General features: G+C 52.7%; 1 protein-coding gene across 2 annotated transcripts; it reads right to left on the bottom strand.

The window, feature by feature from the left end:
* Positions 1 to 279: 279 nt before the first annotated feature.
* E2F2 (E2F transcription factor 2) lies at positions 280 to 23330 on the bottom strand. 2 transcript variants are annotated; one of them, XM_061393537.1, is made up of 7 exons: positions 22637 to 23330; positions 17310 to 17415; positions 14717 to 14936; positions 13985 to 14143; positions 12227 to 12341; positions 10226 to 10418; positions 280 to 3524 (listed from the first exon to the last, which is right to left on the bottom strand). In XM_061393537.1, the coding sequence occupies exons 1-7, from the start codon at positions 22886 to 22888 to the stop codon at positions 3256 to 3258; spliced, it is 1314 nt and encodes a 437-aa protein (XP_061249521.1). In that variant the 5' UTR covers positions 22889 to 23330; the 3' UTR covers positions 280 to 3255. The 2 variants fall into 2 exon arrangements, with proteins under 2 accessions (XP_061249521.1, XP_061249526.1); XM_061393542.1 differs by lacking the exon at positions 22637 to 23330 and adding an exon at positions 17568 to 18146.
* Positions 23331 to 25239: the final 1909 nt, after the last annotated feature.

Here is a 25239-nt window from a genome sequence, read left to right as displayed (position 1 = left end):
AACGGGTAGCAGTGAGAGTACTGAGTAAGCTACTGAAATAGCTCAGGTGAGAAGTGGTAGAGGCAGCACAGAGCAGGGGTTCACATTTTAGATCTGGGTGCTGCAAACTTTGTGTCTTAGTGGGGACATTTCAGGCATGGTAATAAGCCAGTGGAGAAAAGGGAGGCTGTTTTGGGGGGCTGGATCAGCCAGTTGGTCAGAAAAAGTCCCCACCCCCGACCTGGGAGGACCAGACCCACCCTTGGTAATGACCTTCAGAAAGCACAAGAGACAAGCGGCTGAGGTTTGTCATTTAATGCCCAATCATCACAATATGAGGAGGTTTTACACGGTGCTCGTCAAGGCAGGACCAGAAACCAGGCTGGAGGTAAGTGACCCGCATGGAATCCCAGCACAGGGACTAGGTTCCCTCTAGACACTGGTGTCCCGTCCAAGGCTCCACCCAGGAGCCAGCAGGCTGGCCAGGTTTCTGCTCATCGAGGGCCCCAAGGATGAGGCAGGGACTTCAGGACATAGTGACGAGAACCAGAAAGCTGCTTGCAAACAACCCCAGAAGGCTTTCATTTCAAATGCTTTAAGCCACACAATGCTCGGACACAGGAACACCCAAACTCTTTCACTAAGAACTAAACACAGCACAGAACTGAGACTGAACACCTGGAAAGGAGAAATGAAGTCAAAACCACACAACAGCCAGTTTGAACGCACTGCACCTTCTTCCTCTTCTTCCCTGTGGCCGCGCTGCTCAGACCACAGCGTGGCCGTGGAGAAGGGAGGCTATGCTGGTTTTAAGAAATATCTTCAAATCTCCAAACAACTCTACCAGGCGACTTAATGCTACTGGGTTCCCAGCAGCCCCTGCGCCTTAGATACCCCTGGGGGCACAAGTGACGGGGGGTGGGTGGGTGCTGCCAGAGGGACTGGGAAATTTCCTGGCAGAAATAAAGTACCTCAGAAAGAAACTGGCTTTTCTTCTACCCTGGTTTTAAAGTTTATTGGGCCCCTAAAGGGAATTCCACTCAAAATGCTTTTTAATGCACTTGATGGAACTTGGGAGGTTTCAGGCATCACTGGCAAGAAAGAGGCACAAACTTGTTTCCTGCATGGAACCCGAAGCTTAGCCCGGGTGGTCCAGGCCCTGGGCCAGGCCGGGTGTGGAGAGGTGGAGATGGGAAGGGGCAGGGGCAGCTGCTCTAGATACAGGCCATGGGCCCAAGGGGCAGCCCCTCTGGCCCTGTGGCTAGGCTTTTGGGGAATGAGCTTCAATTCTGGCTGGACTTCGCCATAAGATTCATTCCCGGTGGGTCCTGCCAGCCTCTTCTCCTTTTTTCTCTCATTTAATTCTAGGAGAAAGCTCCAGCCAGCACCCCAGGCTTGGAAGGCAAAGGTCTCCATCCTCAGAGATGGCACGTGGCTAAACCACCTCACAAGAGCCACGCCACCTCCAGCCCCACACGCTCCGAAACAGGTCCCAGGAATGACCCTCTTTCCTCCACCCAAGGGCCCAGGGGGAGTCCCTTGGCCCTGGGCATGTTAAGCCTCCAAACTGCCTTTTGCCGAGACCCCTGTGAGTATCAGGAGAGGGGAGACGAAACACACCTCTGTAAAAGGCAAACAATTAGCCCTGTTATAGACTGGGGCAGCTGGGACCATTCCTGAGAGGGTGCTGACTTGAGGACCAGGAAGTTGAGCCAATGACAAGGCCTGACTGTCCCCAGCTGGGCATTAGCTCACATCGGACCCCACCCCCAAAGAAGCCCACTTTCCAAACTTCAGATGCCAGTAGGTCAGCTCGGGAGCAACCCCACGGAGCCAACTTCATATTTGAAACCAACTTAATGCTACAAACTTAAAAAACAAAAAAGTGCTGTCCTGCTGAGCCCCTGAGGAAACCTAGCTGCCCGAGGGTGGGCAGTGGGTCTCAGACCACCACCACCCCGGGCTGCCTCTCTCCAGAAGGCACAGCCTGGCTTCGACCCAGAGCACCCCCACCCCGAGTTGAGTGGGGAGGAGAGCTGATTCCTTGCTACCCAGCTGGGCTATATGGACAACGTGGGATGGTCCAGCCTCTGGAGGATGGGGAGGAGGTCAAAAGACCAGCTTACTAATAGGACCCCAAGCCTGAAGAGGTAATCTGAGCACATCTCCCCATTGGTTAGCTGCCAATGTCTGGTCTGCAATGAAGACCCTTCCCTGTCACCCTTTCAACACCCTGTGACAAAAGGAACCAATGTGCCATCAAGCCATGGTCACTTCTGTCCCTAGGTGGGTCTGTGTGAGAGCTGGGGGCAAGGGGAGGTCCTTAAAGAATCATCCCCTTCAACGAATGGGCAAAAAAAAAAAAATGCTTCCTGGGACGGGGAGGCCCATACCAGCAGCTGCCATACCAGCAGCTACGGCAAGAGGTACTTTCTGGCAGTTTCTTCCTTTAATCTCACCCTTGTCTACAGTGAGGCTGCCTCTGCCTCCCAGGTCTTCAGTGTTAAACAGCCCCCCGTCCCAGTGAGAGGCAACCACAGAGCAAAGGTGCCTAAAGCAACATCCCCCGCTTCCATGTTCCTGCCCCTGTTTCCCCAGAAGCTCTTCTGGGCTTAAGCCCGTGGGAACCCCAGCTCTGGGACAGAGAACAGGAATCCAGCAGCTCCCTCTTGCTGGAGTGAGGAGGCCGAAGTGCAATTGGCGTTCCAGAAGACTGGACAGGCCCTCGGGCCCAGCCCACCGTATTGGGGGCAGTTGGGGATTTGGCCTGGGCCCCTGGAAGCCCCAGCCTGCCCTTGGACAGCAGACGGCGCTGGGCCTGTCTGAGGAGCAGTCTTACTAGAAACTAGAACCACCTCCCTGCTAAAACTCAGGGAGGGCAGACAAACAAAACTCAACCTGCAATAAATACAAAGGCATTAAGTGCTTCTCGATAAACAGGGTCATAGTGGCCCCTCAAAAAGGCAGTCACCAGGCCTCTCCTTAGATCCAGTCCCCTCCTCTGGAGCCCTTCAGGCAAGAGGTCAGAGATCAGGAGACTTACTAGGCCTTCCCAGGCCCGGCTTCCACCAGGAAGGACAGGGCCCCACCCCTGCTGGGCTCCTACCCTGTATCCTCCACCTCCCCCAGGACAGTGTCGACTGGCAGGTGGGTAGGAAAGGAAAGGGGAGGGGGGAACCCTTCCATGAGGGCAGCACCTCATGTCTCACGTCCTGTGAGGAGGTAGAAACGGGCCGGGCTGCCCCGGGTGGGGTGGGGGGTGCAGGCAGTGCCAATTCAGTTAATCAGCAGGTCCCCGAGATCGTAGGTGTCAAAGAGGTCGCTGATGCCCTCCCCGCCGTCCAGGCCCCACAGGTAGTCATCCTGGTCTAAGGGCGGGGAGAAGCTGATCAGAGGGGAGCTGCAGGGCAGCGTCGGGGACAGGAACTGGTCCTCCGTCTGCTGCAGCAGCGGGTGCGGCAGCTCCAGCATGTTCTCCGTGGCCTCCAGGGGGACAAGGGGCGGTGGGGGTGGCGGCGGGACCTGCGGGGACGTCAGTGCTGGCTCTGCAGACAGAAAGACAGACAGACAGACAGGGTTATGCCTGGTCCCCCCAAAGCTGCCGGTCAGACCTCTGGGAACAAGAACTGCCTCCAGTTCCCTGGGCAGCTATGCACCCTGCACGTCTCTCCTATCCTGGCCCTCGCCCAACGGCACAGGACACCTCCCTTTCCCACCGCAGCTCCAGCAGCAACCCCCACCTTCACCCGCACTCTGTCCCCTCCCCTCTCCTGTCTCCACACACCCCCCCAGCTTCTGCCCCCAACCCTCCCCACTTTCACCATCAAGGCCCGCACCCCTGAAGTCATTCACTGTTCTGTTTTTCTGCATCATCAACCCCTCTCACTCTCCTAGGTCTTTCCTGTCGACGCACAGACACCCTTTAATAACTCTTATCTTTAAAAAGCATTCCTCCTCTGACCTCATGACTCTCTCCAATTACCAGCCCATTATACTGCTCCCTTTCGCAGTGAAGTTTCTCAAGAGTTACCCATGGGACCTTCCTGGTGGTCCAGGGTCTAAGATACTGTGCTCCTGATGCGGGGTGCTGGGGTTCAATCCCCGGTCAGGGAACTAGATCTTACATGCCGCAACTAAGTGTACATGTTGCAACTAAAGATCTCAGACCTGGTGCGGCCAAAAAAAGTTTCCTGTGTTCACTCCCTACTTCCCCACCACTGTTCATGCTTCAGCCCACTCCAACCTGGGGTCTGTCCCCACCACGCCACTGAGCCAGTGCCCTCTGTGTTGCTAAATCCAGCGGTCAGTTCTCTGACCTCATCCTATTTGACCTTCCAGCAGAATTGCACACAGTCATTCACAACCTTCTGGAAACATGTTCTTCCCTTGACTTCGGAGGTACTAGATTCTCCTGCTTTTCTTCCTACCACTTTGGCTTCTTCTTGATCTCCTTTCCTCTTCCCAATTTCTAAACCCTGAAGCCCAGAGGCTCCATCCTCTGATTCTTCTCTCCTTTGGTTTCACCCCTCCCCAGGTAATCTCAGCCAGCCCATGGCTTTATACCCGTCTCCAGACCTACTGCTCCCAAGTGGACGCCTCCAGCCTGGCCCCCACTGCCAGGCTCTGGGCTCCTGCTTCATCTCTACTTGGTGTCTAAACGATATCAGAGCTCAGCATGTCAAAACCACACTCCTGGTTTAGTTCAGTTCAGTTGCTCAGTCATGTCTGACTCTTTGCAACCCGTGGACTGCAGCACGCCAGGCCTCCCTGTCCATCACTAACTCCTGCAGTTTATTTAAACTCATGTCCATTGAGTCAGTGATGCCATCCAACCACCTCATCCTCTGTCGTCCCCTTCTCCTCCCGCCTTCAATCTTTCCCAGCATCAGGGTCTTTTCCAGTGAGTCAGTTCTTCCCATTAAGTGGCCAAAGTATAGGAGTTTCAGTTTCATCTTCAGTCATTCCAGTGAATATTCAGGACTGATTTACTTTAGGATAGACAGTTGGATCTTGCAACCCACTCCAGTGTTCTTGCCTGGAGAATCCCAGGGATGGGGGAGCTTAATGGGCTGCCCTCTATGGGGTCGTACAGAATCGGACACGACTGAAGTGACTTAGCAGCAGCAGCAGCAGTCAAGGGACTCTCAAGAGTCTTCAACACCACAGTTCAAAGGCATAAATTCTTTGGCACTCAGCTTTCCTTATAGTCCAACTCCCCAAATCTCGGTCTTCCCCCATGATATTCAATGAACCCCCACCCACTTAGTTGGGCTTCCCTGATAGCTCAGTTGGTAAAGAATCCGCCTGCAATGCGGGAGGCATGGGTTTGATCCCTGGGTTGGGAAGATCCCCTGGAGAAGGGAAAAGGCTACCCATTCTGGTATTCTGGCCTGGAGAATTCTGAGGACTATATAGTCCATGAGGTCGCAAAGAGTCAGACACGACTGAGCGACTTTTACTTTCAGCTGCTTAGTTTGGGCTTAGGCCAAAGGGCTTAGGCCAAAAGGCCCAAGAATTATCTGAAATCCTGCCATTTCTCCCGAATCTAACCCGGCAGCAAGTCTGGTCATCTCCACAACCAAGTCAACCCTCCAAGCTGCCCACTGGCTCTTCAGTCCTGCTGCTGTGGTCTGGGGCTCACCCCCTTGTCTCTCACTCAGGCCCCTGCCAGAGCCACCTCACCAGTCTTCTTGCTTCAACTCTTGGCCCTCAGTCTGTGCTCTGACTTAAAAATGGCTTAGAGGGACTTCCCTGGTGGTCCAGTGGTTAAGAATCCATGCTTCCAAAGCACGGGGTCTGGGTTCAGTCCCTGGTCAGGGAACTAAGATCCCATATGCTGTGTGGTAACACCAAAAAGTTTAAAAAAAAAGAATAAAATCCAAGTTCCCACCAGGACTGAGTAGGCTCTGTACAATCTGGTCCCTGCCTCCCTTTCTGTTCTCTCTCCGGCCTACCTCCCACAGCTTACGCCCGCCTCTCCAGACACACCAGCCATCACCTCCTCTTCAGCATACTCAGCTCATTTCCACTTAGATGTAAGGAGGTGATTCCCTACACAGGCATGTGGAGCAGGGCACTGGAAATCCCCTGCTAAATATACCCTGACACCCAGAATCTCACCACCCGAATCGGTCCTTACCTTACCAACCAAGCATTGTTTTGAAAATACAACCATGCTGATGTGCCAGACTGCCTGATCAACCTCCGAGCTAGGCAACTTCCTGGATGGCCCAGCGGTTAGGAATCTGCCTTGCAAGGCAGGGGCTGCAGGTTTGACCCCTGGTTGGGGAACAAAGATCCCACATGCCGGGGGGCAATTAAGCCCACACACAGCAACTACTGAGCCTGTGTGCTGCAGTGAAATATCTCGTATGATGCAACGGAGATCCTGCATGCCTCAACTAATGCCTGATGCAGCCAAATGAATATTTTTTAAAATGGGTGGAAGGAAAATAAAATAAAATTCATGACAAATCCCTAGAATTACAAAAAACAAACAACACACACACACAAACCTCAAGCTAGCTGTATAACTGTGTGGGTAAATAACAGCATTCACAGGCCTCTGTTTCTTCGCCCCTAAAATGGGAATGATGATACCTGCCTCTGGTTGTTGAGAGGCTTAAATGATAAGTGAAGCTAAAAAACAGCTGGTCTGCAGGCTGCCCTTCTGAAAAATAAAATAGATCCCGATTACCGAGGGCTTGCTCCCCAGGTGGCTCAGTGGTAGAGAATCCAACTGTCAATGCAGGAGATGCAGGTTCAATCCCTGGGTCAGGAAGAGCCCCCAGGGGGAGGAAATGGCAATCCACTCCAGTATTCTTGCCTAGAGAAGTCCATGGACAGAGGAGACTGGCGGGCTGCAGTCCACGGGGTCCCAAAGAGTTGCACATGACTGAGTGACTAAACCACCACCACCAAGGGCTTAGCAGACCCAGCTCTCCTCTCAAGGAGAGGCCTGCTGCACCTCCTCAGACACTCAGGCAGCCCCAGGGGAGGTACTGTTATGATGTCTATTTACAGATGAGGAAATTGAAGGGCAAAGAAGCCAATCAAATGTAGTATTTGCATGAAAAATAAAAAAAGAGTTTGTTTAGCACACTGCAGAGGCCTGCAGGTGTTAAGAGGCCTGGCTTAGGAGCGAGGAAAAGACTGGAAGCTCAGACTCTAGCCCCTCTCACCGGCTACAGGACCCGGCACCTTGGTTTTCCCACCCAGAAAAATAAGGAGCCACCTCCCTGAGCTGTGGAAGCAGTAACTGAGCTGTCACATGTGAGAGGTTCCACCCCAGGTCAGACTCCTCTCATCCATCCACCCACCCACCCATCCATCTATCCATTTCCTCTCTCTCTCTCCCTCTTTGTCTCTCTCGCTGTTTATTACATCCAGAAGAGAACTGCTCTTTGTAACATCTGTGCCTCCACTGCACCCTGAATGGCTTGTATCCACTTAAATATCTCCAAACCCATACACAGTAGGTGTTTAGTTCACCTAAACTTTTAAAAAGTCACATTTATGCTGTATCCTTGCCTGAAATGCACCCAAACATCATAAGGGAGTTTTAGCGTCTCTGTTTTAGAAATGTAGAAACAGAGGCTCGGAGGAGTTAAAACAGCTCTCCCACAGTCACCCTGTCATAGAAAGGGAAGCGCAGACTCAGACCCAAGCCTCCCAACTTCAGCTCAGGCACCCTCAGCCACATGCAGGTTTAAGTCAGAATGTCACAGCCTGGAGGGATGTTCAGTGACCCCAGTTCCAACCCTCCCGTTACAGGTGAAGGAAACAAGGTCCCATTTCCCTGGTGGTTCCAGAACTGGGAAACCATCCCTTCCCAGGATGGGAACCTGGGTCCCAAGACTGCAGTGACTTCCTCTTTGGACCTGGCCCTTGGACCGCAGGATGACCCTGCTTCAAGCCAGGACATGGAGCATGTGCGCACGTGTGTGTACACCTTCTGGAAAACTTCTCCTCTTCTCAGCAGGGACATCGCTAAGAGGCCATGTGACAAGGGCGGAGGGGGCAGCAAGGTCACGGGCCCTGGCACAGAGCCGGCCCCTCCATCAGCTCTTCTGTAAACCTCTAGTCCTTTGGGGCCTCAGGCTCTTGCTTGTCCAAGTGAGCTGAAAGCCTCACCCTGGTTTCTGCACTCAGGTCCACCACCCCTGCCCAAGGTCTCAGATGAAAACTGAAGGTTCTAACTCTGGAGAGCCATGCGTATGTTGACAGCGGAGTGAAAAAGCAGAGCATCGGAGGAGGAGGGAAAACAGGGCGGGGCACTGGTCTGGACTGGGAGATAGGCACTGGGAGGTGCCCAGAGGGACAGATGGCTGATGCAGGGAGAGCCCTGGTCCCCGGACCAGGCCAGGACACAGCAGAGATCACTAGAGAAGAACTGGCAGTCTGGGCTCTGGTCTAAGCCCTGCTGCTATCTTGCTGTGTGACCATAGGAAAGTCACTTGCCCTCTCTGGGCTTCAGTTTATTTGTGTATAAGATGAAGCGTTGAGTTAAAACAGGGGTCAACAAACTTCTATAAAGGGGCCAGATAGTATCTTAGGCTTTGCAGGACATGTATGGTCTCTGCCACACACACATCACTTGCCCTACCCCAAACCCTCAACTCTTTAAAACTATGAAAACCATTCTCAGCTTATGGGTCACATAAAAACAGGTCAGATTTGGTCTGCAGGCAATAGTTTTGTTAACCCTTGAGTTAAAGAAATGGAATCCAATCTGTGTTCTGTTGATACGTGCTCCCATCCACGACACACACACAAAAAGCCTCTTCCAGGGGATTCCCTGGCAGTTAAGTGGTGAGGACTCAGAACTTTCACTCTCATGGTCTGGGTTCAATCCCTGGTCAGGGAACTAAGGTCTCACAAGCCACACGGCCACAAAAAAAAAAAAAAAAAAAAAGCCTTTTCCACCAGACCAGTTCTAGCTCTGCATTTGTTTAAACACCAGGGTTCTATTTAGGGAAATTCTGTTGCTAAGAAAACAAAAAGGGCAAAATCCATTCGGAGGGACGGGCCTTGCAGAGGCTCCCATTTCTACTCCTATCCGACTCCCAGTCTCCCCAGGAAGCCCTCAGGGACTCTCCCACTTCCTTACTTCTTGGCAACAGCCTCATTCTACCTCCTGCCAGGCATAGACAGCTTTTAGCTGTACCACCCACCTCCCAGCCACCGTCCTTCCTTGATTTGTTCTGTGCCTGGTGGAGAGATTCCTGGGCTATGAGTGTGGAGACCAAGGTTCAAGAGACAGCTCCACTGTCTTCCAGCTGGGAGGCCTTGGGCAGGTCACATCAGCTCTGTTTCAGTTTATTTATCTCTAAACTGGGAACAATAAAAGCCACCTCAAGAACTGATGTGAGGAGTTATGTGATAATGGATGTCCTTGACACATGGTTGTGGTTCAAAAAACCTTCGTTATTATCTCCTAAGAAAGTGTTAAGAACTTCCCTGGTGGTCTGGTGGCTAAGAATCCACCTGCCAATGCAGGAGAGTTCAATCCCTGGTCTGGGAAGATCCTACATGCCACAGAGCAACTAACCCTGTGCACCACAGCAACTGAGTCCATTGTCGCGCCTTTCTCGGGAAACCTACAGTTTCCATTTACCAAGGGCTGATTGAGTGTCAAGGAGCTTTGCTATTGGTTGTTACAGAAGTAGCAGGACTAACAGCAGAGACCACCATATTGATAATAAGAGGTAATTATTATTGCTATTAATAATAATATTGCAGTTATCGCCAGGCATTGTTCTGAATGCTCTACCTGTATACAGATTTTTTGGCTGCACCTTGCAGTATGCAGGACCTCAAGTCCCCCAACCAGGATTCAAACCTGTGTCCCCCGCATTGGAAGCTTGATGTCTTAACCACTGGACCACCAGCAAAGTCCCGGCCTTCCTTATATTTATTAACTCATTCGATTTTCACAACCTGTGAAGTAGATCCTATTAATTACTATGCCCAATTTACAGATGAGGAGATTAAGACAAAGAAAGGTTAAGTAACTTGTCCAAGATCATACGGCTGGTAAGTGGAAGAGCTGGGATTTGAACACAGGCCCTCCTCTGCCCAGAGCAGCATCAGTCTTCCCGTTGAGACAAGGAATGTGTGTGTGCTTTATAAAGTGTAACGTGCAATGCACACACGTGGGTAGAAGGTAGGTATCCCACAAATGCTGATACGGAAGAGAAAGACTTGAAGGCCGGTGCCCCTCCCCATCTCCTGTCCCTTGTCTCACCTGAGGATGCCGTGGGTTCCATGATCCCAGGGTCGCTGTTGCTGTTGAGCTGGGTGGAGTCAGGGCTGGGGCTGAGGGCGGAAGTGGAGGGGAGGGGCTCCTTGGCAGGACTGTGGGGCTCCTGCACCTCTTCTGGGCACAGGTAAACCTCGATGGGCCCCTGTGTGCTCTTCAGATGTATCTGCAGGTTCTCCTGCAGAAGGGAGAGAAGCCAGGTCATGGGTCTGGGCACCAGGGCACTTACTCGTGGCTCAGCGTGTGTGGACGGACACATGAGGCTCTCAAAGTCCATGCGAGCGTGCAGCCCCTGAGCTGGGCACTGGGCCTGTCCCGTGTGGCCTGTGGCAGACATCTGTCTGGGCCCAAGACCTCCCCCACCCCTTCTTTTAGGGAGAAAGCTTTGATTTTCCTTAGAGAAACCACTCCTCCCCTACTCTCAGGCCTGAACTGCTATCATAAAAGCTGTCTTTGCCACTGCAAGTGGAGAGCTGGCCTAGAGTATGGCAGAGTGAGAATGGAGAGCGTGAAGCCAACTTGAAGTCCCAGTTTGAGCACCTGAATCCAGCCTTACCTGCAATCCCCAAATCTTCCCCTGGACCCGTCACTTGGTTCCCCCGGGTGCCCCTCACTGAAGCAGGTTGGACATGGTTTTCTGTTATTTATAACCGAGAGACTGATACTTGGCCTTCCCGCCCTTGCTTCCTGTGTGCCTCAACCAACGTAAGCCACAACCCATAACACAGGTGCTGCTCCCGATGGCGTTCGGGTGTCTGCGCCTGCGCCCAGGCAGCCCCTCTGCCTGCCCCTACTTCTCCTGGCAAAGACCCTATTCACTCTTTAGGACTCAGTTAACCTGTCATCACCTGTGGGCCCTTCCTCCAACTCTCCTTCCCCCAGGCCCTCAAAGCAAATGACAGCCTCACTGCTTGCTTGGCTGGCTCTTTTTCCCACTAAGTCCTGAGATTCTTCAAAGCGAGGGCAGGGCCCTTATTTATCTTAATGCTTTTCTGCTAAACAGATTATGTCCTGAGCCCTTACTGGACTCTGGGTTGGCAGTACAACACGGGTGGAACATGGTTTTGTGGAGGTTACCCTCTAATAGAGGAAGCAGCACATAATTATGTAATCGCTGATACATCCTGGCCAACGGAGGTTAAATGTGATGGAGGACAGGTGGGTATGAAGCTGGGGAGTAATCAAGGAAGGCTTCCTGAGGAGGTGACGTTCACGTTTCGACATGTAGGATGAAGAGCAGTAAACCAGGCAAAGAGGGACTTCCCTGGCGGTCCAGTGGTTAAGAATCTGCTTTCCAGTGCAGGGAACTAGGGTTCAAGGAACCTGGTTGGGGAACTAAGAGCCCACGTGCTGCAGGGCAACTAAGCCCCTGTGCCCTAGAGCTCACGTGCTGCAACTGCCAAGCCCACGCACTCTGGGGTCGGTGCCACAACTAGAGAGCCCGTGTGCTGCAACTGAAACCCAAATAGACATAATGAGGCCGAGAGAGGGAAGAGCATTTCGGCTGGAGGGAACAGCATGTCAGAAGGTCTGGTACTGGGGTTGAGCTTAGCATGGTGTGGGAACTGCAAGCAGGTCAGTGTGGCCGAAGTAAAGACAGGTCAGGAGCAGCACGGAGAGGAGGCTGGAGGGGTCAGAGCTCAGACGGTCTCATAAGGTGTGTAAAGAATGCTGGCCTTCAACCTAGGAGAGCACGGTTAACATGGAAGGATTATTGTGAGTACCAACAGCGCTGTGTGTGGGCGCACAGGAACTCAGGGCTGGTGGGAGGTGGAGAGAGACTGGGAACAGAGAGATTTCTCAGGCCGGTGCCTGATGCCCATGCCAGCTTCTGCCTCTTTCGCTCCAGCTCAGAGACCATCAGTCTTGCCGTGGCCACCAGCATGGCCCTGGGAAGCCTGGGCCTGGGCAGTGCCGGGGACAGAACCCACAGGGCTGCCTGGAATGTCCCTGGCCCTGCCCTCCACCAAACTCTTCCCCTCTCACCTCACTCCTGTCAGGCACCTCCAGTCTAGTCTGTGGAGGGGCCTTGACCGCAATCACCGTCTGCTCCTTAAAGTTGCCCACAGCACGGATGTCCTGGTACGTCACGTAGGCCAGTGTAGGGGCAGGGGAGTCAAGAGAAGTGACTGTTGGCTCGAAATTCAAATTCCCAGCCTGCCCAGAAGGGATCTAAACCCACCTCTCAAAACCTCTAACCATATCCAAACTATAACCTGTTATTTTAATATCATAAGCTACATTTGAATCCCTTGAGAAATAGGGGTATAAATCATTTTTTAAAAACCTGCCTTAGGGATTTCCCTGGCAGTCCAGTGGTTAAGACTGCACTTCAAATGCAGAGGGTATGGGTTCGATCCCTGGTCAGGGAACTAAGATCCCACTTGCCACGTGGAGTGGTCAAAAAATATAAATAATGCTGCCTTATATCAGCTTTTTACATAAAGTCTTCAACTGTTAAGCTAGATTATAAGCTCTGTCTTACTTCTTTATATTTCTCACAATGCCTCCCATCCTTCCAAAAATATAAGGTCAGATCCAAATGCCAATTAGATGGTTAAACCATTTGGGGAAAGTGTATGTAAAGCCATTGCAAAATTTATGTTCTCTGACCTCATTGACTCAATCCTAGGAATCTAACCCAGGGAAATAAGTAAAAAAAACTCAGGAAAAGGTTCTATCTATATTTATCACAATGTTGCTTTACAGACGCAGAAATCTAGAGCTGATCTCAAAGCCCGTTCTAGGCCTTGTCAACAAACCACAGTGGGCTGAGCAGGACATTCTCAAACCATTTAAAATATGAGGTTAAACCATATGAAACTGCTGTTTTTTATAGCTTAAAAAATGGTCCAATACCAATTTCAAGTGAATCAACCAAAATAATTAGGAAGGACATATAACATAAAAACCAACTATGGTGTGCTGTGCTGAGTCGCTTCAGTCGTGTCCGACTCTGTGCGACCCCACAGACGGCAGCCCACCAGGCTCCCCGTCCCTGGGACTCTCCAGGCAAGAACACTGGAGTGGGTTGCCATTTCCTTCTCCAGTGCATGAAAGTGGAAAGTGAAAGTGAAGTCGCTCAGTCATGTCTGACTCCTAGAGATCCCACGGACTGCAGCCCACCAGGCTCCTCCATCCATGGGATTTTCCAGGCAAGAGTACTGGAGTGGGGTGCCATTGCCTTCTCCAAAACCACCTATGGTAATACACTAAGTGGAGGAAAAAAAAAGTGAAAGTGAAGTCGCTCAGTCATGTCCAACTCTTTGTGACCCCATGGGCTGTAGCCTACTCGGCTCCTTCGTCCATGGGATTTTCTAGGCAAGAGTACTGGAGTGGGTTGCCATTTCCTTCTCCAGGGGATCTTCCTGACCCAGGGATCGAACCCGGGTCTCATGCACTGCAGACAGACCCTTTACCATCTGAGCCACCAGGGAAGCCAAGTGGAGAAAAGTAGGATATATTAAAACGCTGTGTGCAGTAGGCACACACTGCATTTACTTTTCTCTATGTTTTCTCCATTTTCCAGATTTACGGAAACATACTTGTCTTTTTTTTATCATGAGAAAGTAACTTCAATAGACCCAAGAGGAAAAACCACCAAGGACGTCTTTCTTCGGTGATACGCCAGACACCTGGGGTGGATGGGCCCCTCCAGAGAGGTTCTGCATCAACTCTGGGTGGTTACGAGCATGCCACAGGCCCCCTGCCCCCAGACCTCTTCTTCCCAACCAAGGAGGATATCTCTTGTTGGCCTTGTCCTCCGTCAGGTGCTTGAAGTTCAGAGAGCAGCTGTGGATGAGCTGGTCCAGGGCCTGCTCCATGTTCATCAGCTCCTTCAGCTCCTGCCCCAGCTGCTGCTGCTTCCCAGGCCGCGTGGGGTCTTCAAACAGTCCCCTGCCCCTGGGGACAGAACAGCCACCCCACCCAACAGTGTCAGTCTCGGTCCCCATCCAGGGACCCCCGCCCCAGGGCTGCTGTGCAAAGCTGCACAGGCGGTGCAGGCCAAACTCCAGGAAGAGGCTGTTCACAGGGTCTATGAAGGTGCCCCTTGGCTTGTAAAGATTAGTGGTCCTGCCTAGCTCCCAGGGAACTTCCAGGGATTGAAACTGCTCAGTATCGCAGAGGACTGTCCTAAGTTAGAAGAAGGCAATATTGGGACCCCTTGCTCAAAAAGATCTGGGGTGCTCTTAGCCTCTACATGCCCTGGATATCACTCTCTGCCCCCGCCATGCTCTCCTCATTTTATTCTAGCATATACACCTGCTCGTCCATCCCCTTCTTAAATACATTGGCTCCACCCCTAGCATGTAAGCTCATTGGATGTTGCCCTGGGATTTCCCCAGCCAGCACGTGTGCCCATTGGATGTTGCTCTCAGGCCCGCCTCCCACATAAGCAACATGCGGCTGTTGCCCCGGCCCTGCCCACTGCACGTGCACTCATTGGAGCCTCCTGCCCCAGGCCCAGGCACTCACACCCACTGGATGTTGTTCTTGGCCTTCTTGCGGATGAGCTGGATGCCCTCCAGCACGTTGGTGATGTCGTAGATGCGCCGCTTCTGCACGTCCAGCACTTCGGCAGCCCAGTTCAGATCCAGAACCCCATCCTCAGACTCACTCAGGAGGTAAATGAATTTCTTGGTGAGCAGCCCCAGCGATGTGTCATAGCGAGTCTTTTCTCCGGGGGACTTGGGGGCTGAGAAGGAAAGGGGCTCAGTCACTGCTCAGAGAGGAGCCCTGGGGACCTTCCTCCATTGACCTGAAGCCACTAAGTCCCACCCTTCACATGAGCACCCACTTCCCAGTTTACAGAGTACTGGGAGGGTGGTCATTCACCACCATTGTTCAAACAGGGAATCTGATAAACTAGAGAGGCAAAGTGACTTGCTTCAGGTTTCACAATCATGAAGGCGTTATCAGGGCTGGAAACCAATTATTCTAACTCTTGGTTCACACCTTTCCACCAAAGCTCAGGGCAGCCACACAACCACCAACACCAACAGCAAGTGCTTACTGTGTGTAGGCCACTGTTCTAGGCACTTCCCATATACAACAAATTTAATCTTTACAACACCCTGTAGGTTTGATGTGGAAGCATCCCCATTTCACAGATGAGAATATTGAGGCACAGACAGAAAGTGATTTGCTCAACTCCCTCAACTAGAAAGTGGCCAAGTTGGCACTTAAATCCAGGCAGCCTGGCTCCAGAAGTCTCCCTTCCTGCTGCTGTTAAGTCGCTTCAGTCGTGTCCGACTCTGTGCGATCCCAGAGACGGCAGCCCACCAGGCTCCCCCGTCCCTGGGATTCTCCAGGCAAGAACACTGGAGTCAGTTGCCATTTCCTTCTCCAATGCATGAAAGTGAAAAGTGAAAGTGAAATCGCTCAGTCATGTCCGACTCCTAGCGACCCCATGGACTGCAGCCTACCAGGCTCCTCCGTCCATGGGATTTTCCAGTCAGGAGTACTGCAGTGGGGTGCCTAACCCTAACCCTAACCCTTCCCAGCAACTGCCCAATCCTACCAGTTATGTCAGGAATTTGGAATTAGGGTAGGAAGAAAATGACAAGAACATGTTTATAGACTTGCTTTTTTTTTTCATTTTTGAAATGTAATTGACATCCATCACTGTATAAGTGTAGACTTGCCTTTTCTTTCTATGTGTCACCCAGTGATTATCTGAGAGGAATCAGTCCTGTTACGTCACATGCAGCAGGTTCACGAAAAAGGTCCCTTTCTTAATGAGGTCGATGTCACAAGACCACACCTCAGCTGCAGTGTCTTAAACCACAAGAAGACTTTTGCAATCTAGTGACTTGCAAGTCATATAGCAAGTTAGTGGCTAAACTAGTTCTGGGAAATGAGTTTTAGAGAGTCTCAGATTCCTCTAGAAGGGGACTTTAGAACCCCTTAATATATAGATCCAACCAGTCCATCCTAAAGGAGATCAGTCCTGGGTGTGCATTGGAAGGACTGATGCTGAAGCTGAAACTCCAGTACTTTGGCCACCTCATGCGAAGAGTTGACTCATTGGAAAAGACCCTGATGCTGGGAGGGATTGGGGGCAGGATGAGATGGCTGGATAACATCACCGACTCGATGGACATGAGTCTGAGTGAACTCCGGGAGTTGGTGTTGGACAGGGAGGCCTGGCATGCTGTGATTCATGGGGTCGCAAAGAGTTGGACACGACTGAGCGACTGAACTGAACTGAACTGAATATATAGATAGCAAGTATTTGGCACACAGACAGCTTTGTCAATTTTTGCATCCAAGACAGACATTACTAATTGATTGGGATCCTTCAATGAAGAGCTCTGGGAAGCCTCTACTAGTCAACTGAGAGGAAACTCTTGCTATTCCTGATCTAGCTGTGCCTTGTTTTACAGATGATACGGCTAAGGAGTGACCACTCATGTCAGAGCCCTGCCTAGACCTGTAAGTTCCAGACCCTCCATCTTCCAACCCAGTCACATACCTTTTTTTATTAGGTCTCAGTTCCCCCAAATTAATGTTAATACAATTGCTTAAACTCCCTTTCAAACCAGGATGGTGCTCAGTCACTCAGTCGTGTCTGACTCTTTGCAACCCTAAGGACTGTAGCCTGCCAGGCTCCTCAGTCCTTGGAATTCTCCAGGCAAGAATACTGGAGTAGGTTGCCATGCCCTCCTCCAGATCTTCCTGACCCACGGACTGAACCCACGTCTCCTGTATTGCAGATGGATTCTTTACTGCTGAGATACCCTTGGAAACCCCTCAAACCAGAATACTGACTGAAAATATCAAGAGGCAGAAACTGGCTTCTGGCCCTGACTCCACTGACTAGCAGTTTGACCTTGGGTAAGTCACTGAAGCTCTGGGTCTCCAGCTGCCTCATCAGCAAAAGGGGGATAATCAACCTGCCTGCCAGGATCCAGTAAGAAGGTACAGGTCACTGCTTTGTAAACCAGAAACTGCGCTACGAATATCACTCCTAGTGACTTGGCCTGGGCTGCTGCCCTCTGGCCCTCCCCACTCCACCTTGTCTCTGAGCCTGCCCTTAGATAATACCCCATCGGCGTGGGTATCTTACTTTTGGGGCTGGGGAGGCCATCCACTCTAATGCACTTCCCCTTGGGAGTCCGGAATTCAGGGACCGTGGGCCTCCCGATCCCCTCCAGGTCCAGCTTCCTTTTGGCCTTGGGGAGAGAGAGGAGAGAGAGGCAGAGTTTGAGACGCATTCCTGCTTTAGCCTTTCCCCGACCTGGGGCCAAAGCCCTAAGGCCGCCAGCAGCCTAAGGCCTCCTGCCTCAGTTTACCACCAATCCTGGGTGAAAAAAAATCACTGTACCTGGTAAGGAAATATCAGTGACTTGAAAAGTAAGCTTTCAGGGGAAGGAAGTCCTATTGCTGAGGGGCCCACCACGCTCCCATCTTCCGAGGCCCAGGCCCTCGAGGCTACAAAGCCAGTGTGGGTTCTAATGCAGGGTTCCTTAATAAGAAGCCCCAAGGTCACTTCTGCATCCGTCTCTCCACCCCCTCCCGGGATGATACAGGGAGGAAGGAATGGGTGGGGCCTACCCCACATCAGGCTGGGGAGAGCCCCCCTCCTCCCTTGCAGAAGCAGCTGGCCCAGGCAGACCGAGTGCCCATCACAGCCTCACAGCTGGCCCTTTATCAGGGTGGGGCTGGGCATCCGCCCAGGCTCAGGGAACTTCCTGGCTCAGTGCCACACCCCAGGGAGGTGCCCACATGGGGAAGAAGTGCAAACATCCCCCCACCCCCATGTTTGGGCTCCAGCTCAAGGGCCCCGGGAGCCTCCTGAATAGACTCTATTTGCCATTCTTTCTTTGCTGAGAGGGGCAGACAATGAATCCTTCCCCTGTGTCTTAAGGACAAGCAGCTGAGGTCCCCCCTACTCCCCCCTCCCTGTTCCCGCCAAGCTTGGGAAACACCTGCTGGGGAAATCAAACCACAGACCCATCTGCTCCTCTCCACCCCACTGCCGCCCGGCCTCAATTACGCCCAGAAGCAGTGCTGGCCCGGAAGGGGCCTCTCTCCTCGCGAGGGCTGGGCAGAGGCAGGGTTGGGGCACTGGGGCACAGGTCAGAGATACGGGCTTGGGTCTCCCCACTCCTTCACAGGCTCGCTGTGTGACTTGGGAAATGCTCCACATTTAGGAGCCCGTTTCCTCCTCGTAAAATGAGGTAGATGATACCTACCACCGGGGCTGTCCTAAAGCTTCAAGGAGACAGATAACCTTTGTAAAGCGCTCAGCATTCAGTAGGGGTTCAGGCTAATCTCAGCTTCTTCTTTGACAAACTATTCTGGGGGTCACTCAACCCATTTCCTTCCTCTCCCTTTCCCCCAGTCACCTAGACACCCCTACCCTAGCTAAGACAGAGAGGCCTATTTTAACCTTTGGTGGTGAGGTCATGCTCAACAGGCCTGAGACTTCTAACCGCTGCTGAGCACAGCTGGGCTGACAGGTGTGGGAGGTGATGATGGCTCTTGCTGCTGTCAGCTCCCTTCCTCCTTCTCATACCTCCTCCAGGAAGTCTTCCTGGACTGCTCTGAGGAGCCCCGTTCCTTGGTTTGAGGAACTTGGTTGGAGGAGATTCTCCTCTCCTCCACCCCCACCCAGACCTGGACATGATCCAAACACCACACCTCTCTGCTTATTCGAATCTCTTGTTGAAGTCTCTCTGGAATATTCCTTTTCTAACCTCCCAGCTGGGAAGATGCTAGATTCTAGGGACGGTGACCTGCTCTAGTCCCATCTTGTCTATAGAAAAAGTCCTAATCATTCACTGAGACCTTCTACCTGCCTTAGACCAAGTCCCAACATTCATCACCTCGCTGAATCTTTTCCATACGGCAAATCCCCATTTTACAGCTGAAGAAACTGAGACCTGGTGAGTCCAGGGTAAGGAGAGGAAGGGAAGTCAGGCTGAGTTCTACCTGAGACAAAGATGGTGCCCAGAGTCTCCCCACTCCCACTCGCCTCCCCCACCCAAAGAAACCAGCCTCTGCTGAGTTCACAGAACATGACCTGCAGAGCGAGGAGGGGAGGGCCTTGAACGGAGTGCCTGTGCGGGGCCTATCAAATGCTCACTAGCCCTAACTCATTATGGCAATCTCTCTTCCAGAAGGAGAAGTGGAGACTCAGAGAGATTAAGCCATGTGCCCAAGGCCACACAGACAGGACAGCCAGAGTTTGAACCCAGGTCCAGACTGCTCAGCTCCATCCCATACACATTGCCCAAGAACCTACTGAAATTCAAGTCAAGACCTGGCTGTGTTCACCTACCCCCATCACTACTTCACACACACACGCACACGCACCGGTCCCTTCCCTTTTCTTCCTCCCCGTCACCCTTATCCTGCACTCTCAGGGCCCATAAGCAGCAAACTGTGCGTGTGTCTCGCTGACACCTTTGAGCACTGCCCAGAGAAAAGTCAGCACGGACGCGCCTGAGCCGGGAGAACAGAAGCGGCAGAGGACAAGCCCAGGAGGATGAGGACCGAGGAGAGGCTGAGCGCAGGCCCTGGAGCCAGAGCCACTTGTGTCCCCATCTGGGCAGACCTCCTGAGCTCCACCGGCAGAATGGGGATGCCTGCTCATCCCCTGTCATCGAGGATCCCGTGAGAGGGCAGCACAGGGCTTGCTCATACCGCAGAGCTGTGATCGCTAACCAGGGGCAACAGCAAGGCGAGGGCTCAGAGGTGAGCTCGAAAGCATCGGGGATGCACCTCAGAGCAAAGGCCAGCTGGGCTCCAACCTGACCCTCTTAGGCAGCCCCTCTGACTCAACCTAAAGGCCTGGTTAAGATTCCAGTCCACACTGGCAACCCCACAGGAGAAGAACAAAGTTCCTGGCTCGGGCAGCCCTAGCCAGTGATGCCAGACACCACCCCCAACAGGTGAGGTAACCCAGGCTCAGAGGAGGGGAGGTGACTTGCCCAAAATCACACAGGGCGTAGAGCCGCGTCTCTCCTGAGTCCCAAGTCCTAAGTTAGACAGTGCGGATAGGAGCTGGTGTTAAGAAGCTGAGAGCTTTGCTTCCAGATCCCCGCTAGCCTCCCTATGCCTACATTTCCTCATCTGACCCACCTTGTAGGGGTGCTCATTAAAATGCTTGTTTTCTTTCCTGATTCTCAGAGAAAATTTGGAAAATACAGACAAATGAAAAGCAAAGGAGAAGTCTGCAGGATCCCACCCTTTCCCCAGGCTCCGGCAGCGTGACCCCGAGTGAGGCCATGTGCCTGGCTGGAGCCAGATCAACCCACAGGTGGTGGAAAGAGCTCTAGCCAGGGAGCGAGGAGACCCAGGTGCCTGCCTTCTTTCTGCCACTGATCTTGTTTTGCCATCTCTGAGCAGTGCCTAAGGTCCCTTTAAACAGCAGCTCCCCAACAAATCCTGCCTCACCCTGCACTTTGCAGCCTGGCCACAAAGCAAGTGGCCACACCCAGGGTTGGGGTTGGAGCTGCTCCTGGTCACACCCTGTGAAAATGAGCAAACAGGGAGCCGCGACCTGCCCACAAGGCTTTGGGACACCGGGCAGCCGGGGAATGACAGGAGAGGGGACTCTGGGCCCCGGAGGCCTTTAGGGTGACCTGAGGCAAAGAGACGCTCCCACGTCTTGGCTTAGGACCTGGACAAGTGACTTCACCACTCGGCTTCGTTTCCTCATCTGTGAGATGCCTCATCCCAGGCATCTTGACCAAGATAACGAATGTGAAGAGTGCCAAGCAGTGCCTGGCACATGAGAGGCATTCAGTAAAAGAGCCATTCTTGCTGTGATCACTGAGCCCCTCCGGGAGGGAGGTGCAGACAGATGCACTCAGCTCCTCTGGGAGGCAAGCGGTTCAAAACCACAGCTGTTACTAAAACTCTGCCGGGTCGCCTGAAAGCAGCTGGCCAGAGGAGAGACTGGGCCCGCCACTGAGCCCCTCCCTGGGGGCACCCAGCTCCTAAGTCAGACGGTACTGGAGAAAGTCAAGCAGAGAAGAGACTGTATCTCCCTAATAACTTCAGACAGATTACATCCCGTTTCCAAGCATCAGTTTCCCCCTGCAACACAGAGCTGCTAACACCATCTACTTCCTAGGGTACAAAACTGTTTTAGATTGTAAAATACTGATCAAGAGATAGATGCAAAATTCCTGGTTATCCTTGAGTGCTTGACCTGTAAAAATAGGAAAAGTACTCCTGCCTCCTTCCTCCTAATTGGAAAGAATGTACAAGAAGGGGCTCTGAAAGTTTAAAGCCTTGATCATGAGCAAAGCAGGATTCCAGAAGCAGGAAGTGGGGGCTCTGCCTGCAGCCTGGGAGCCTAAGCCTGCAGACTGACACAGGTCTGATCAGTGCCTCTAGATCAGAGGCACTGGGGCAGAGGGAGTTATGTTTCTGTAGTTGAACTTGATTCACCTCTCTCAAGAAAGTAACCTATAACACCACCATCTTCCCTCCCGGATCCTGCTTCCAAAACCCTGGATCTTGAGCTGGGAGAGAACTGAGGTGAATTAGTCCCACAGCTACCACCCCCCCACACACACACACAGATTTTCAAGACAAGGAAAATGAAGCCCAGACTCGGGCTGACTTGTTCAAGGACACACAGTGAATTAGTGGCAATCAGGATGAGAAACCAGGCTCTCCAACTACCACCCCCACTCCCCAAGGCTCTTCCCACTCTATCCCCACCCTATACTTGTTTCATTTTGCATGGGCTCCAGGAATTCCACTCCCACAAAACACACCCTGTGCCTGGTGCCACCACACTTTGGGCCCTCCCTGGCAACAGGCCTGGGGGTTTGAGAAAGGAACACTCCATCTGCAAAGGAACCTCAGAGGGCTGCCCCAACCTTGCACCTGCCACTGGCTGGCTGGGACAGAAGACTGGGCCTGGGGGTGGGGGGTGGGGGTGGTACCCAGTGCAGATAATTGGGAAAGAGTTGGCTGGATGGTAAATTGAGTCTCAGCCCAGCTGGATCTGAGAGACCTCCTCCTGTTTTAAAGCCCCCACGGTATCCCCAGGCTCAGCTCTGTGCTTGGACAATAGCAGGTGCCAAGTACTGGTTTCTGAACCAAACAATGAATGAATGAATCACAGCAAACTGATTCCAGAGATTTCCCCAAGGTCGCACGGTGCGTGGATTAGGTCTCCACACTCCTGTTCCAGTGTTCTTTGTATTCCACTCCAGTGGATAAGCTCATTTCATCCCAAGTCTGAAAAGGAAAGACTCTTCTCCTTAGATACTGGGGCAATGGGTTGTTCTGGAAGCTGAAAGCAACCCTTCTGCCTCCCCAGACTCACTTAGACTAGGTCCCAGGCGCCCCTCCCGCCTTTCCCACACCCGTAAAAGCAGAGAGCTAAGCGTTGGGTGTGGGTGGGTAGGTTGGGGTCCCCAGCATTACCGGCAGCCGGCCAGCCGGCACGCATCGCACAGCTTGACCCTCCGGTCCGTGGGGGGTGGCGTCGAGGCAGGTGCCGGGCGCCGCAGCGGGAGGCACAGTCTGCGGGTACAGCTGGGTGTAGTAGGTGGTGGTGGTCGGGCAGAGCTGGGGGCTGCTGAGGCCCGGCGACCACAGCTCCGTGGGGCTCATCGCGGGCAGCCCCTTTGGGGGTGGCCCGGCTGCCGGAGCCAGGGCCCGAGGCCCCCGCAGCATGGCGAGCGCAGCGCCCCCCTTCCCAGCCAGGCCTGGCGCGCCCGCCGGCACCTGCGGGCTTCGGAGCCCGCGGCGGCTCACACCGCCCGCGGCATGGCGCGGAGGCCAGGCAGGGCCGGACCCTCCTCTCCTGGCCCGCAGCCGAGCCGGGCAGCGCTTGGAGATCGCCGCTTGGAGATCGCCCGGCGCCGCCGGCTGCGGCAGGGCCAGGGGCTGCCCCGCCCCTGGGGCGCTGGCGACCGGCGAGGGCCCCGCGCCCCCGAAGGCTTCAGCCCCTGGGGTCCGGCGGGCTCCGGGGAGGGGGTCTCTGGGATGCCCACGGGCTCGGCAGAAACAGCGACGCACTCAGATGGGGGAGGGGGACCGATCGCACCGACTCCCTCTCGCCTCGGTCTGAAGTCCCTGAGTCTTTCTCTGCTGCTTCCCCCCCACCTTTTTTTTTTTTTTTTTAGCGCGAAACTGCGTGCCGCGAAATTCGGATCTCCCGCGGAAAATGCCGGGCTCCGATTGGTCGCTGCTACAGGCACAGGCTCCACCCCCCGGAAGGACCAGTCCCTCGAGGTAGTGATTGCAACACAAGCTTGATGCTTAAAGGGGCCGCCGTACCTGCTGTCGCCCGGTACCCTCCCGCTCTGGCAGCCCGAGAAACAGACCCGGAGGGTGGTTCCCAGACAGCAGAGGCAACCACGCCCTGAGGACTGGGTCCGAATACCCAGGGGTGGAGGGGATCTTTTGGCGTGGAGTCTCTGGCCTGAACCCAAATCCAGGGGTACATTGCCCGAGCTGCAAGCCTTTTGTTAGTTTGCATTATAGCTCAGCTAACGCTAACGTAGAGGTATTTATATCCTTTTCCCCGCTGAAATGAAAGCCAGAAAAGTCTACTCTTTCTTGGCACGGGGCGGGGTGGGGGTGGGGGGAGGGCGACGGACGGAAACTAAGGTTTATACCCCTTTATAGGGGAATCCTAACATCTATCGGGTGAGATGGATGGCATCACCGACTCAATGGGCATGAGTTTGAGTAGGCTCCAGGAGTTGGTGATGGACAGGGAGGCCTGGCGTGCTGCAGTCCATGGGGTCGCAAAGAGTCAGACACGACTGAGCAACTGAACTGAACATCTATGGACGGCCACAGCATGCCTAGCACCCTGCTAGATGATTGCTTTATCTTATTTTATTTAACTGGATCCAACAATTGCCGAAAGAGGAGTGATGATCTTCCTAGTAAAGATGGGCCGTCTGAGAGGCTAGGTCACTTGCTCAAGGTCACACAGAGAGAGACTGGCTGATTTGTGATCTGACAGTTCAGTCTGGGACAGGCCATCTCCTGAGCCCTTGTTTGTTCCAATGAAAGAATCCTCCCACACTCTCCCAAGCTGAGCCCAGGCCCTTGCAGGACTGGGTGGAAGTCCAGAGTGCAGAGCTCTGACTTGTCCACAGTTGTATTCCCAGAGCCCAGCACTCAGTAAATATTTGAACATCTCCAGGTTTCTCCTCAACAACCCTTTCGTCACAGGTCTTCCTTCCTTCATGGCCAATAATCCATTTACATTCTTCATCTCTCCAGTCTAGAGAGGCCAAGGCTCATAGCAGTAACCTTGGCTAGTGATTGGCAGAGCCACTTAAAGGCGCTGCTAGATTCCAGGTCTGCTGATTCCTGCCTGCTTCTGTGTGATTTTCATGCAAGTCTGAACCTGGCATTCAAAGCACTTCTTCAGAGTCAGTTCCCAGCTTCATACTTGATCCTCAGATCTTGAAGATGAGATGGTAATAATGCACGGGGATGAAGAACCCAGACTTTAAAGCAGATAGCCCTGCTTTCAAACCCAGACCTGGTCACTTTACTAGCTGTGTGAGCCCAGGCAAGTTTTGTAAACTCTCTGAACTTGGGTTTTCTTGTCCCTTAACACTCACTTCATAAGACTGCGGGGAAATCTCATGAAATAATGCATGCAAAGCTCTCACCACAGAGCATGGTTTATAAGGAACCCCAAGATATGGCAGCTGTGGTTACATCTCTGACCTTATCTCCAATGCACAGGTCTCTTTACTGCAGTCTACACATTTCACTGGTCTTTCATGGCTCAGTTTATCTTTAAAAATTTTATTATTATTGTGTGATGTTATTTGAATGAAAATAGACTTTACTGCCCAGGGATTAAAACCATTTGAACATGTATTTTTCTATATAACTTATTGTGAGGGGATCAGTGTTCACTAAAATGTTGATTTTCATCATTTGCTTCAATTCATGTCTTCTTGACCAATTCTTTTTTTTTCCTTCTCATATATTGTATGACACACCTTTCAGGCAATGAAGAATTTTTTAAACACCACAGCTAAGGACTTGAA

The sequence above is a fragment of the Bos javanicus genome, chromosome 2, assembly GCF_032452875.1.
Source record: "Bos javanicus breed banteng chromosome 2, ARS-OSU_banteng_1.0, whole genome shotgun sequence".
Classification (NCBI taxonomy): domain Eukaryota; kingdom Metazoa; phylum Chordata; class Mammalia; order Artiodactyla; family Bovidae; genus Bos; species Bos javanicus.
Note: the sequence above shows the minus strand (reverse complement) of the source record. Positions and strands in the feature narration are given on the sequence as shown.

What these genes read in the sequence shown, in the direction of transcription:
- E2F2 (XM_061393537.1), bottom strand. Translation starts at nt 22,888, where the DNA reads ATGCTGCGGGGGCCTCGGGCCCTGGCTCCGGCAGCCGGGCCACCCCCA. An exon ending in TGGCCTCCCCAGCCCCAAAA is followed by an intron (nt 14,937 to 17,309) that starts GTAAGATACCCA and finishes TTTCCTTCTCAG; the next exon opens with CCCCCAAGTCCCCCGGAGAA. An exon ending in AGGTGCCTGACAGGAGTGAG is followed by an intron (nt 10,419 to 12,226) that starts GTGAGAGGGGAA and finishes TCCCTTCTGCAG; the next exon opens with GAGAACCTGCAGATACATCT.